Raw genomic sequence first — 15,434 nt, forward strand, 5'->3', positions numbered from 1 at the left:
TTCAAGTCAAAACCCGCATGTATTGAAAGATCTGTTTCGCTATGGATTTACTTTCCAGCTGAACTTGCCCACTGTTAAAACAGCATCACTACCCAGCACTACTTTATGAGATATTCTTGGGCAGGGGTGACAACTCACAAAAACAGGACTAAGCTTTCACTGCAGAAGCTCCCTTCTACTTTTAATCATCACAAGTCAAGAAAGTTTGGCTGCAAACACGTTTAATATGAATACAAAATTCAAATAGGATATACATTTTAGGGAATGAAACTGAGCTATTACAAGAGATTCTGACAGAAAAAAAACCATAAAGAAGGCTCTGTCAGGCCAAGAATTTAATGAGGAATGATTAAAAAGTTTGATTTACAGCTACATTACAGTTGTGTTAAGCACTGAAAACTTTAAGAATGTCAGCTGAAAGGCGTTTGAACATACAGTACATAAATTATACAATCCACACCATTGTAAATACCATATTTGAAGTATTTCATTTTACTTAACATAACATAAAGCAACATAACGTGCAAATGAGGACTCCAATATATTGAATTTAAAATGTCTATGATAAAATTGACATATAATTTTACATTTAAGAACTACAGAAATGATGAAGAAATTAAAAATGTGTCCTCCATTTTACTCCCATTACTGAAGTATGCTTTTCAGTTAAACAGAAAAAACATACTGGTCTGATTTCCTTTCAAAATCATACCTGTTAAACATGAAGTTTAACTAAAGCTGTAATTTGCTCTAAGTGTACAACGACACAGCATTTACACAGTCATCTTCCCCTTGTTGGGAACTGACAAACTGTTACATGAAAGGGTTCTTAGATTATGTACACTGGTGGAAAATATTATCTTATAAAAAGGCACATACCTGTGATTTAAGGCTAGTACAGTATTTGTTTCATAGAGAAAGAAACAGTTTAAATGAAATTAGTGCATTTAATGGTTGGCCTCACTCAGCAAACCACTTGGTGCAAAGCAAAAATGTGTGCTCAGAAGCCTCAGACTGACAGTGATTCTTGTTTTAGTGTTTTTTTAATCCTTTGATGGAAAGGTAAATTTTTAAAAAAGACATTTGCTGCAATTCCACTTGTCAATGAGCCATCTGCTACTGTTGCCTTATATGCAGATATTACATACAGGCCTTACATTATTAATTTGCAAAATATTCTTTTATCTTTATCCTTTTTTAAAAAGTCATATGAAAATTACTAAAAATTTTTTTATATTCAACTATAAAATACCAGATGTTGGTAGAAATCATGTAAACCTCCATGTGGAAATATTTTGAGTAGCCACCAAAATACCAGAAATCACAAGCATCATTTGTCAGTGCAAATCTATCATAGTTTTGTTTCCCCACCCTCTTTGCCTCCCCTATCCCAGTTACAGAAATAACAGCCAACCTTTACATACAAAAGGAGTGCTCTATATTTGAAATTACAGAAATTACTTTTGGTTACCTTAAAGTCACCCACTTTCCTATCAAATTCAGTTTTACAGTATTATAAAAGGTTGAAAAAATTTAAAGCTGTCCATTCAAGAATCACTACAACAGTCCTTCAACCCCAACCCTTAATTATTCTCAGATTTAAAGAATTTTAGGTTAACATTGGGTCCTCTTCTATGATCTGATTACTGTTGTTCAAGCCAGGACGGGGCATCTGCTCCAGGGGTTTTCAATTTGATGTGGAACTGTTTAAGTGTCTGTTCAAGCTGCTTTTGATTGCCAGAAAAGTACGCCGCAATGGCATTGTGGAACAGAAGAAGCTGACTGTGCAATACCTTCACCTGCAGGCAAGGAGAGAGACATAAGAGGAGGAGGCTGATGTTAACATCATCACAGGTCAGTTATAAAGAAATAGGCGTATTTGAAATGCTCAGACTTCCTACAGATTTTTTTTAACAAAACTTAAAAATACAGATACCAAATGCAAATATTAATTTCTTTAACACTAAAGATTCAGAGTTTTCATAAAGTGTGTTTAACAGTCAATACCAACTCAGCATGCACAGAGCAAACACAATTCACTAAACAGCATAATGTTATCAAATATTAAACACTTGATTACAAGTACTTGATGCCTTGAAATTCGATGCCAAACCTCTAAGATACGTGCCTGCAGGCCAAAAGGACCTCCCTGAAACAGTACATGGCAATGGCATTATCTGAGCATACAGTTCATGTGTTTGCCCCCCTTGCAGAGAGTTGCTGCTTTCCAGCTCATGGACACCTAAATCAAATTAAACTGATGTCCTTCTCACAGCAATATTTCATCCCCATCTCCTGTAACACAGGATTATTTACAGCACGTTGTCAGTATCTCGACTCTAACATTTGTGCAAAGTCAAAGTCATGAAATACACCTGTCACAGCAGCAACCAAAACCTGGGGAGAAGAGCACAAGGGCAGCTGGAGGGCACCACTGTTTTTCTCTTCCAGCCTGCTCTATGATAACAAGCTACAGCCTCACTGATGAAGTCAAAGTTAAGCAAATTATACATTTCCATCCTAGCACACCAGGAAACCTGAAGCTGTGAATGGACAGCAGTATGCTGAAAGGCATCTGTCCAGTTTCTCCTGCAGCCAAACCCTGTCCTTTTTATTCCTGAGTGTACTCTCAGCCCAGCACCACCTTACTCGTGTCAGACCCCAGATCCCCGTCGTGGTGGCCCTGTACCTGTTTCCAGCCTACAAGGTTGAGCCCAGCAGCAGGCAGTCAACATAAAAGGGAACAGAGGAACAAGGTGGCTGAGAGAGCCCCAAGGGAAGATGTGGGAGGTAACAGATTAAGCTTTCTCTACTCAAATTTTAGATCACTGTCTCATCTTTCAGCACAATCCACAAGGGACAGTCTATTTCTGTCATGCTGGGAATCAAAACTGTCCTTGGGCCAGGTTTGGCCTATGCCTACCAGTGGGCCTTGCCTGTTTTAACAGGTTGTTATTGGCTTCTCTGTGCTTCTCTGAAATGCATGCGACTCAATACAGAAAGACTTTATCATCTTCATTTAATGAAAGATCTCTGATTAAACCCCCCACCATTATATTTGGCATCCTATGACACCTGAAGAGTGCAACACTCACTCAGAAATCTAATAAACATATTTTAAAAACTCCTTGAGAAAAAACGGTTGAGCATATGTGTGTGTATCCCTTCAGGAATATATAAAAATTCTGCACAAAGTAAACATTTCTAATTATATAACTTTTTTTTAACTGAATAGCAGACTCAATTCAAAAATTAAGTGATAAGCTGTTCTTTGCTGGCCCAAATTTTCATCTAAGTTGCTCTGACATCTGAAAATTGGAATTCCTATGTTTTCTCCCTATGTTTCCCCTAATAATTCAGGTTAATTTATGCAAATACATGCCAAAGAATATGCTTTTTGTCTCATTAACAGTGTAAAATGATACTTTATTCAACCAAAAGGCTCTCCAAGAAAATACATGAGAGGTGTGAATGATTAGAAAGGAATTCCCCATTATACCTTTAGACAACTTTTTATTTACAAAAGAATTTACAGAATTTATCACATACAGACATTTTAACATCTAGGAGATACAGGATTTAGCTAACTACACTTGTTTAAACAGAGTTGAAACTCTTTTTTGAGTCATAAAAGATGGCCTCTTCAGTTTGTGTGGGCAGACAAGTATATAAACATACGTATTTTTCATCTATAAAAATGTTAATTACCAAAATATTACACTTTACAAGTGGAAAATGTCACAACAACATGAAGGGATTGCTTTTAAAAGTTTTGATAGAAAGCACAGTGCTTTTCTTGAGCAGATTCTTTCATCAATGACATGCAACACTTCATGCAATCCAAGCCAGGAATTCTACAGACAAGTACACTCACTGTTATAGCATATTATTAAAATGCTACAAGAGTTTTAGGAACTCAGATAAAACAGGGGTAATGAACCTCCCCTCCTAGCCCAAGTCCATCAGTCTGAGACTATATTTGGTACTTTGTTAGGGTAGCTTTTAACAGAAACCTTCCGTGACCTGCCCCAAAATTTTCTGGCAATTTAAAAAATTCAGTCAGGCCTAGGCTCAAGGATGTGCACACACACACACACAGAGGCAGGACTTGACAGTGTAAAAGCAGATAATTTGGACTGAAAAAACATGGTTTGTTTTGGAGGGATTTTTTGAACTACTAAAGCTGCCTTATTGTATGAGGTTCTAGCCCCTAGATCATTGTGGTATAAATTTTGTGATTGTTATCAAACTAGTTGCAGAGGTTCAAGGTATTACAACTTCAACTCTCCTCCTTCAGAAGTTGATTGCTAAGTGAAACCCAAAAGTGAAGGTGAGATCTTTTCCAAAGCTTCATTCAAGTAACTTTAAGATAAAGTTTTTCTAGAAAAAGACCACTTAAACTGTCTGACACTGTACAAAGAAGCTCTACTATGAAGCAGCAGCCAGCAGAGGAAAAAAGCTGTAGTACCTCAAAACACCCAATGTCCACAGCAAAACCACCTGCAACCACAGCTGTTGGAGTCCAGGGCATCCCTCTGGTCGCCCTGGAGGGTCTGGGACCCTGTCAAGGGGGCCTGGGACCCAGGCAGGGGGGTTTGGAACACGTACAGGGGGGTCTGGGGGTTGGAGACCTTGGCACAGAGCCCAGGAGGACAGAGTCTTTGACTTCAGTCCATGGGAAAGACTACCTAGATTGCAGAAGGAATTACAAGTCACAAGGGTGTGAAATAGATAGTAATTAGTTTATCACTGGGGGTGAATGTAGTTTTTGGTGTGTGGGCTTGAGAAGACAACATGGATTCGGGATTCAGGGCGTGGTCCTGTCCTTCTTCTTCTGGTCCGACATTTCTGCTGTGAAGGTGGCACGTTTGGATAGGGTCAAAGTAGATATGACCTGTCTAGCATAGGTGGTAGGCATTGGTAATTGATTGTAAATAATAGACACGTAACATGTAGTACAAGACGTGAAGACCCTCCCAGACAGGAGGAGTCAGTGTGTGTCCTTGCTGCAGCACGGAGCTCCGCAGGGCACGGGAAGAACTTAAAAGATAACATATAATAAACAAGGAGCAAGACCTTGAGAAACCTGAAACCTGAAGACTGCGTTTTTCTTTGCATCTGACTCGGGGCTCCTCAAAGGGCAAAGACATTTTATCACCCCAGTCTCAGGGGGTTAACCCAAGACACAGCTAAGGACTGGACACCAACTATTCATTTAAAACCAAGTTCAAATTTACCCACTTTTCTGATGAAAGAATCTCACTCCAGCCTGGGGAATGGGAAAGTATCTTACCCACTCCCATATCCAGTCACTGATTCCAACTTCCACACTGTATTTCACCTTAGCCCTCTGTTGGCAAAACACTCATGCAGATATGCAGTCAGTTGGATCAGAGAACAGATCTAGATTAAAATTAAGCAGACAACAACGTATCTGCTTTAACCTGGATCAGTTTCCTAGTCTGATTCTCTACACGGCTGCAAAAACACTTCTACAAACACTAGAGAGAAGGAAACGGGGGGGAGGGGGGGGAAGGGAGGGATGAAGGGATCACACTGTTTTGCAGCAAAGCCTTGAAACAATTGTCAGATTACAGCAGTAAAGGCCTACTTCTGATCAGCAAGCTATAGCACCGATTCCAGGAAAGAAGTGTTTGAAGATTTGCCTCAATCTAAGGATGCTAACAGTATGCTGCTAAAATACAGCTAAAATACAGGTTCCAATGTATGACTAACATAGCTGTCAAAAAGCCATTGTGCTTTACAGTTGAACAACAGTTAAAATCTTTGTTCCTTGTTAATGAACTACATACACCTATCTGTTCCTAATTATAAGCAGAGTAAACACTCCATAATACAATTGACAAACATATCTCAAAACAAAACTGAACTTTGTGGCTAAGCATAAAAACCAAGACGCAACCTACACAGGAGACTTAAGTGTCATATACTTAGGTTGGATTTGACTTTTCATATGGATGCTCTTAACATTTCAGTTCTTTCTAAATACTGTTCTCTTTCCTCACCTCCCTCTGAACACTATTTTCTGTGGCACAGAATGTGTGTATTTCTTTACACCCTCCTCATTCAGCCTGTTTCAGCCATCTCAATCACCAAAAAGACAGCACCTCTTCGAGTCTTTCTGTGACTTTTTATCTCCTCACAACCATCAATTCTTTCTCCTAGCTATCTTAATTTGAAGGTACTTAGTCTAAACAGTTTCATTATCTGGGTCTCCATTGGATTGCAGACTGCTTTCATTTGTAGAAGCAAGCATTTAAGAATCAAACTCCTGAAGTACAACTCACACAAGTGCAGTCAATTTTCTTCTCTATATAGGATGGTATTTGGCATTTCTCAAGTGCATCTAAGAGTAACAGGGTTTTTTTCTCAAAAGGACAAAACCTTCTAAAACTGTTTCCTGAAATTACAGAAATCTTTGAGCTGAGAACAGGACATCATCCTTATTCTAAAAAATTTAACTATTTGTAAGATGCAGATTTTGAATGCAACTATTCTTATAGTCACTAGCAAATGCTACACACTTCTACAGAACTCTGCTAGCTGGGGATAGCAACAATAAAACTTTGTATCAGCATTAAGAAAAATGAGTTCTAATTTCAAGATCAAATGCTGTAATAAAAGTCAATAGAAGTCTTGTGAATCTTGGTTTTACAGACAGAAACTTGATATTCCAGCTTTACTATAAATGCAACTCTCTGAGCCTTTGAGAGCTTTTAATTGAAATATTAGCATATGAACAGAGGAGAAAAGGCACAAAGAGACTGCAACCATGTGATGCCTTTTCGCCACAGAGGGAAAACCCAGATAGGGCCATCTAGATTATGGGTTCTTTGGTGACATTTGCAGCAACACAGGCCAACTGGAGCCCACCAGCCAGTTAAACTGGATTCAGAGGTTCTTTGCAGCACCATTTACTAGGAACACACTGCTGATAGCTGAACTGCTCCTGACTGAACCAATAGATTTATGCTGCCATAAACAGCAAGAACAGGGAAAACCTGAACTAAAAAGTCGTTTTGGGTTTATTCTATTCTATATCTGATCTCTGCACTTAATTAAGAAATGTTATCAGGCAGCCACACTGGGACCCATCTCAGTCCTACCAACCAATGTTACACGGAAACTCTGCAAAGAATCTCCTGATCTCTCTTTCTGCTCCTCCTAGAATATCAAATACTCCCTTTTCCTCCAGTAGCTATTCTCTTTAAAACAGATTCTCATCAAGAGATGAGACTGAGTGTATTTGCTCAGAAAATACAAAGAAAGTGTATTTGCTCAGAAAACAAAGTTCTGTTCACCTACAGCCATTATAAAAAGTTGAATGCTCACTTTTACGCTGAGAACAAGTACTTCACAGAAATACACCACCAAGAGCAGACAGCACAGAATTGTTGCTGCTCCTGCTCCCTTCTTACACTTTTTTTTTTTTATTTAGAAAGGCAGCTGAAGTGTAAAAGGCAATGCTTCTGTGCCAGCACTCTCAGCTGCAGGAAACAAAAGATTTGCAAACCACAGACGGAGCTTTTCTGTCCAAGGCCACTGTAGTGCAAGGTTCATACACTGCTGCTCTGCGCCTCAGAGCAGAGACCCTGATGAGAACAGCAACACATCACTTTGTCTTTCCACTGCTTCTCCATCACTTTATGCTCTTCTTCTCCAAGGCAGGCACAAGCCATCCTACCTGCTACTCCTACTCTACAGGGTAAGCTACTTCCTTCACTCGCTTCAAATTATTGCCATGATGACAAAATGTCATCTTACACAATAAATAGAAAAAAAATAAAGTAAAGCTTACTTCAGAAAAGCCCTCAGCAGATAATTATATTTAAGCCGATATTTAAGTGTAAAGGAAGTCCTTTCCATAGCTCACTTGGGAACAAAATTACACACACCCTTTAGTAAATATTTTTACATCTCTAGTGTCACAACTGAGAAATGTCAACCAGTGAAAAAAAGGCTGAAGCATGTGTGATTCTCCACTCTATTAATCTAAAAGTCAGGAAGGAAAAAACAATCTCTTTCAGAAACAATTTGTAGGCTGTGACTGCTAACAGGATGCTTGATCTAATTCAAGACTGTCACTAGGAAGACTTCTTCAGTGTTTCCTAAGCTATCTAATTTAGTTTTAAAAAAATATGTAAATGTGTTTTGTACAAGATGGAAATAATATGCTTTTGCTCTGAAACCTTCCTATACGTATAAACATAAGTTGTTAAGTGTGTTATATAGATAATGGAAACCATGAGGAAGCAGGATAAGTCCTATTTTAAACTAATTTGAACTTAAGCATCAGAATTCCTGTACAGATATGAGCTGGAAGGATTAAATCATTTTAACAGAAGTACATTGTAGTGATAGCAAACAACTTATTAAAAGAAGAAAACAAAGGTGGGGAGAGTAGGAAGACAACTTCACCATATCTGTTTTCAACCTAGCATAGTTTTAAAACACAGTTCTCAGAAGCATTTTCTAATTTAAGAATCAGTGTCAGCATTTAGATAAAACTTCAGCTTCTTCAAGAAAACTGAATTTTTTCAATCCTTTTATTTTCCAATTTTTTCAGCAAGAACTGGAAATAAAGTCAGGCCAACACCAGTTTTTTCATCACCTGATGATCTGGTCCATAACAAAGCCAACTTTTGATGTTTATGTGATTCCAGACCATGCTAGAACTCCAGACCAGGGAGTCCTAATGCAGATGCATGTATGACGGAACAGTGCTCAGGAGCTATGTTTTAAGCTTATTTTGTTTTGGAAACCAAAAAGTTTGCTGATTTTCTTGATCTTATCATTTGTTGATGGTTCATGTTTCTTCCCTGACCTCCATCTTTATTCTAAGAAGCTGATGCAACTAAATACGTGATATTATATTCAAGAATACAAAATAATAATCCATTTTAATTGGTTTAGCTTGTCTCCATGATTTTTCCTTTAAAGCTTCCTCCTTCCATGCAAGGAGCGTGGTTTGCTATTGTCATCTGGGGCCAGTCATATATTCTTTGACAGGCTTTTGTTACTTGTGTTTAAATTTTTAAAATACATTAATCAACCCATACTGAAAATGTTAACCCACTGATAATGTTAACCCTGGATAAACTGACGACTATCTCTTATGCAAGTTTTAGTCACATTTTATTTCCTTTGAAGACATGGGAAATATACCACACATGATTATAGCCATCTCATTTACCATGAGTATGAACAAAAATCAGATCTTGAAAGACCATAATTTTCACATCTAATTAGAGACAATTTGAAAGGACTTATTTATCAAAGAAAAGACAGTTTAAAAGTGTTGTATGGCAGTTTTATTTTTTCCTGGTAGAATAAGAAGGGTAAGAATCCCATCATTAAGAGGGTATGGATGAAATGGTAGGGTTGAAATAAACACTTAGGGAAAAAAACCCCCACCCTTCAAACCAACAGTTCAAGAGTCTTGTTTTAAATTAAGAAGCTAAAAGGGCATTAATTATAGAAAGCAGTACTTCTCAGTTCTAATTCTTTAAGCTTAATTTTGAAGAAGCCTCTTCATAGTTCTGTCACTTTTTTTCCACATAACCTCTGTGACTGTTGCCAAACGTACGTATTACTTTGAATATTAAATCAGTAATTATGTGACTCATTTAACCATTAAACGTTAACTGGAAAAATAATGCTTTTGCAAACTTGAAACCTCCTGTAACAACAAGAAACTTACTGCCACAATGTTTGTCATTTGTAGCTGGAACAGCTTGATTAAGGACTTCTAAAGCTGCTTGCTCTAAAAATGTGTCCTCCAGTGATAGAGCAAGAACTCAGAAAATTCAGCTTATTTTCCTTGCTCGCTCTACTTTCAAATTAATACATATTTCAAGATGTAACAACTTAAAATATGTCTAGAAAGCAGTAACTTCTAGAACAAAACTCCTAAACATAACATGAAAAGTAGTTGCTTACCTTATTTTCTTCCAAAAATTTCAATTTGATAGATACGTTATTACGCATTTTGTTGTATTTCTCTTTATGCACTTGAAACAGTTGCTGTGATTGTTCAATCTTTGGCAGAGTGTTTGCATCACGAGGGCCAAGATTCAGCTCTTCTAGGTCTGTTCGATAAGCATCATATTCAATCCTGAGAAGGAAGAGGAGAAGGTAAAAAAGAACCATCTAAGGGCAGTGCCTCAAAACTGACCTCACATAAAAGGCCAAGTACAACAGAAGATGAACAAAACAGTTAAGTACAAAAAAAAAAAAAAAAAAAAAAAAGGGCAAGTTTTTTTCCTCCCTCCTCCAACTTATCAAGCAAACCCACCCTGAAGCACACTGTATACAGCTGCCTCAACAAGCTCCCTTTTCTGTTCCTGTCTTGGCCAACATGCTCTCAGCCTTCTGTTTTGTACAGGCTTCAGTAGCCAGAGCTTTTCCCAGGACATCTCATCCTACTAACCCAGAGAAAGCTAGCAAATATTCTTCAGGTCATTTGTCTGCTGTTGAATCAGTTCACTGGAGAGTTTGTGTTGAGAGTAAGAGGCACACCCAAGAGCATGACACCCCCTTTAAGCAGATGTTTGAGGAACAGGTCACTTACACCAAACTCTGACCTAAAGCATTTTCAACATGCTTCAAGCTTTTCCATATGCGTTAATTGGACAGTTTCATAGCTCTTCCACAAATATTTTTCTGAGAACTTGTCTGTAGTATGGAAAAACAGACTGCAAAAAGATGGTGCAGCCCTGCCCAAATCATCACTCTTCCTTCCATACTTTTTTGTAGCTGTCAAATAATGGAATCTAGCATATTCACAAATTTTAAAGGGACACACCACATTATTTCTGGACTTTTAAATATGCTTTCTTACAGACATTTCTTAAACTGGAAAGAAATCAGGATTAAAAACTGGTTATAAAACAGTTTTCAGCTGATGTAACTGCTCAAAAGAAAAATACAACTTTTTCAGAGGTAAAAGGAGTAATATTCACAGGGCTCTTCCTGATTCACATTGCCACTATGATTGAGGATTTATATGTAATTTATGGCTTAATTCCAAAAAGGAAACTATTAAACTAGCAGAGAGATGATAGAAGAGAGGAACAGATGAATGCTAAAGTACAACTGGGGATAGGAAAGAAGAGGCACAGAAATAAATGCAACTTATTTTCACAGTGCAAAATGATGAACTAGCCATATCAGTGAAGAACCTTTATAATTTATTTGCTTTATTAAAATGGCAAAATATTTGATTTCTTTAGTGAACAGAAAGGGAAAGCAATGAAGGTATTTCAGGAGGGAAGAACCATATATTGAAAATGACTGACAAGAACAATTGCAGCAGATATATTTTGCATAAATTTTCAAGGGGATACTTGGAAAATGTATGAACCAATTCTTTTTTTTTTAACACATGTCAAAAATAAAGCAATACCTTATCTACACATTAATTCTGCCATTCATGACTCTGAAAGTATACCTAAATATCAAAACAATAACTTACTATTTTGTTTAAAAATAAGCATTAGAACAGAACAATTAAAAAGAGGGGGAAAGAAATTCAAAACTCAAGCAGTTTGCAATTTCTGACCAAAACCCCTCAAATATCACAAAAAATTATATACATAAACTACATACTTTGTCAAATTAAAGGAAATGTACTTTTTTCTGGTAAGTGAAAGGAAGTCACAATGGACCCACTCATCAGAAAGAGCTGGGAGTCCCTGGCAGGAAAAAGGAACCCAGCTTTAGCATACTATGCCATATCTAAAAGTAACCTCCAGGGTAGGAAAATCATTATTCACTCGCTAAGAAATTTGTTTTATTTTCCCCTTTCTGACCAAGCTTGTAACTTCTGCATAAAGTGTGAATTGCAGGCATTGTTCACCAACAGAGGCACAAGACTAAATGTCTTTCAGTCAAAGAGATTATTTTATCTATTGCAATGCAGCTGGATAAAAGTGTTAATCTTCCACTGTCACGCTACTTAGAAAGCCACCTTAATCTAGCACGTGTGAAAAACCAGCTATAATTACTCCTACAGCCAACAAGTAAAACTCACAGTCTACAAGGGAACATGTACAAAACATTTGAAGATCTATGCAATCATTTACAGTTAAACAGAAACCCTCATTAGATGAGAGCTGTGTTATAAGGTTTTTATCTGACAGGTTAGTCACTCAAACACAAGGCCTAAGCTGATACAGAGTCTGCTTCACAAGGATTAATTCATAAGGAAAAGAGCTAGACACAGGATAGCTACCTGGCACTTTCATACTGTTTCACAGTCAACAACGTATCCTCAATTGTTTTATTCACCAATGTATTCACACTGGCAATAAAAAAGTTAATAGCCTCGAGAAGTGTTTCTCCATTTTTAGCTAGAAGTTTCTGCGTATCTGCATTGTAGCCAAATTCCTCCTATAAACAAAGAACAGAGAAAACAAAGCTGTAGATCAACTGAAATCATAGCATTCATTAGCAACTATATAAAAAAAAAGAAAAAAAATGCAAACATGGATGTGGCAGGTCTTTCACTTCTGTCTGGGCATGATTATGATTAAACCATTATGATTTCAACACAATATTTAGTTCACAGTTCTTATGAAATCTCTCCAACATCAGTAAAACATAGTTTACAATTTTGTTACCACACATGATGTTAAATCCTATTTTATAATGTGATTTTTCTGCACTCTAATATCCTGAAGGTTACTTAAAAGTAAGTGGCAATGCAAACTTCACATTGTCATTCAGCAGGGTTTTAATCCAGCATCTCTTGTGGTTGTCTAGGTAATAATGCTTTAATACGAACAGAGACACTACTACATTAAATACAGGAATGTAACTAAATTCACAAAGGCATGCAGCTATTAAGTTTTATTCTTATATTCTGGAAAGGAGCACTGCAAGAAACCCCAACATCTATCATGGTTTAATAGGCTGTAAATAATTGAAGAGCAGAGCATTATAATGAATAGCAAATAAAATTTTTAATGTAGCTCATCCATAAATTTCAAAGGGACAAGGGCAAAATTATTTCCAAGGCACTTTAGTCAAATTTAGACATATGTTTGTCCACGTCTCTTTGTTAACAGCAGTGTAAGCTGACCAAGACTGCAAAGATTTTCCTAATGCATAGATGCTAAATGAATCCAATTATTCTATCTGTGTCATCCATATGGCATCTCCGTATTCTACAGATGGGAGTTCTCACAAAAGAGTACAATCCCTGGTTGCAATGAATGTAAAACACACTAGGTTCATATTTGGAACTTTGGTATTTTTAGGCTTGCATACTGCCAACAACTGACTCAGAAGTGCTGTATTCTCCGTTTCCTTTCATCTGTCTAGAAAATGAACACCAGAGCCAAATGATATTTCATGTTAACAAGTTCATGACAATAAGGGTAATGGGCAATGGTAAGGGAAGAATCCTCTAGAAAAGATGGTGCAGTGAAAGTATGCAATTGAAGGAGAAGAAAAAAGGAAGAGAACTTATGGCACGTTTTCATGAGCTAAGTCCTATAAACACTGCTGAAGATCTGTCATCTTTGCTTTGTACAGCTTCTTGGGCAGCAAAAGCAGCTGGGTAAATTGCTACAGATTTTGCTGGGAAAAAAACGCAAAACAAGTATTTTCCAGGTGGCTTTGCTCCAACATTGCCAGCTATACAGCTAACACGAGTGCTAGCACAAAGAAATAGCAGCATGCTGGCAGACAACAGCAGTGGGACTGCCCCTTGCAGCAGCTTAGTCCCACCTATTTTCCCTCCCGCAGGCAAGATTGCAATTAGTTTCCCAGCTGGTCCTCTCACTCAGATCATCCCAGACCCAAATGAACAACACTACCAGTTCAAAGGGGGAGGTAAGAAGGACGGGATTGCAGTGGCCTGCAGTACTAAGGAATATGCTAACCAACAATCGTGTCCTTCCAATGGCTCATAGTTTCAACACAAACTTTTCAGTTTTTTCCATGACCTCTGCAGATACCTCTTACGAAACACACAGGAAATCCTTTCTTCACCAGGAGTTTACACTCAGTTCATACTCTATGCTCAGGTCAATTAAAATTGGGATTCATCTGCCTATATAATTAGAGGCACATGAGCCTGGAACCAGCAGTTATCTTTTGGATATAAAGAGAAACAGCAACCCATTCACATGAAGTAATACCTCACCAGATACCACATTAAAATTTTGTTTTGTTATCATCTATAAAAGAAGAAGTATTACCTTGAGACTTAGGGGGCTTTTACATTTTATTTAAGCTTATATACTGTTACCACATTAAACATTAAAGATTAACCGTTCAGAAATTTTACTTTTAGTCCTGCACAAATTTTAGAGTCAAAAATGCAAATATCCAAAAGTAGGCCAGGCTACAGATGATAATACATTACAGATTAAACATAGGGAAAATACAAAAAGGAAAGAGACAAACACCAGGCAAGTCTCCAAGAAGCAAAGGTTAGATAATTTTTATTACAGCAGCAAAACCCTTTATTTGATTTTCATCAACAACTCCATTTAAGAATCTACACGAGAGATGAATGACAGAAACAAATCCCAATACACTGAAAGAACCTGGAAGATCAGTATTCCCATTAGAAGTTAAAAGCTAATCATGGGAAAAACCCCAAGACTCATTAAATGAGCATGATGCCAGATTCCATCAGCGTTTTGGAAGAAACATCCAGCTTCAGCACATACTTCATAACAATCACTAAATTCTGCCACAAACCACATGCCCATATTTGTATAAAGAATAAACTGATTATTAAAAGCTTCTTTTAGCAAGTCATTTAATTTCTTAGCTGCTAGAAGTGCTCTACATTCACAGATTTTCATCTGTCAGGCTAATATTAAAAATTCCTCCACATTAGTGTAGGAGTTTCACATTTTTTCAGCTAGCTATCACTTAAGGTTCCTCTGTGCAAGCATGAACTCCACCTACTCGCTTAAAACTCAATGGGAAAAGACAATAATGAAAAGACAGATGTTTTTAAAATCACAAAGATTATTTGAGCTGTTTCAGCAGCTATGTTTTAGGGAATTATTAAATCATTTAATATTGGTTTTCCAAAGGATCAAATTTTTTAACTTTGCACATGCAGAACAAGCAATGTAGAAGCAAGCCAGCTACTATACACTGTAAGCAACATCCATCTTGTCTCTCTTTACAGCAAATGACTTTACAACTGGCAACAGAAAGTGCCAGTGTTACATAAACTTCTAAACCATGGAATGATAACAACCCAGATATCTCAAGATTGCCTCTCTTGCTCAGCAACTCCAGACAATGTAAGAACACAGATTAGTCTTATTAGTAGAAAAATTCTGATTAAAAAAGGACTTTGAGATCAAATCTCAATGCTTAAATATGCTACAGAAAAAGAATTTACTCACATTCAATGCACACATTCCCCAAAGACATCTTGTAAT

At 37.3% G+C, this 15,434-nt stretch overlaps 1 protein-coding gene across 6 annotated transcripts in view; it reads right to left on the reverse strand.

Annotated features, from left to right (window-relative positions):
- Positions 1-204: 204 nt before the first annotated feature.
- The window catches only part of LOC134563414 (arfaptin-1), a 46,562-nt gene continuing 31,332 nt past the window's right edge, over positions 205-15,434 (reverse strand). For all 6 annotated transcript variants that reach the window (XM_063421326.1, XM_063421328.1, XM_063421329.1 and 3 more), the window contains 3 exons: positions 12,254-12,411; positions 9,961-10,135; positions 205-1,799 (listed from right to left, as the gene is read on the reverse strand). In XM_063421326.1, the coding sequence (XP_063277396.1) occupies positions 1,644-1,799; positions 9,961-10,135; positions 12,254-12,411 (489 nt within the window). In that variant the 3' untranslated portion in view covers positions 205-1,643. The remainder of the gene's footprint in view (positions 1,800-9,960; positions 10,136-12,253; positions 12,412-15,434) is intronic.

The sequence above is a fragment of the Prinia subflava genome, chromosome W, assembly GCF_021018805.1.
Source record: "Prinia subflava isolate CZ2003 ecotype Zambia chromosome W, Cam_Psub_1.2, whole genome shotgun sequence".
Classification (NCBI taxonomy): domain Eukaryota; kingdom Metazoa; phylum Chordata; class Aves; order Passeriformes; family Cisticolidae; genus Prinia; species Prinia subflava.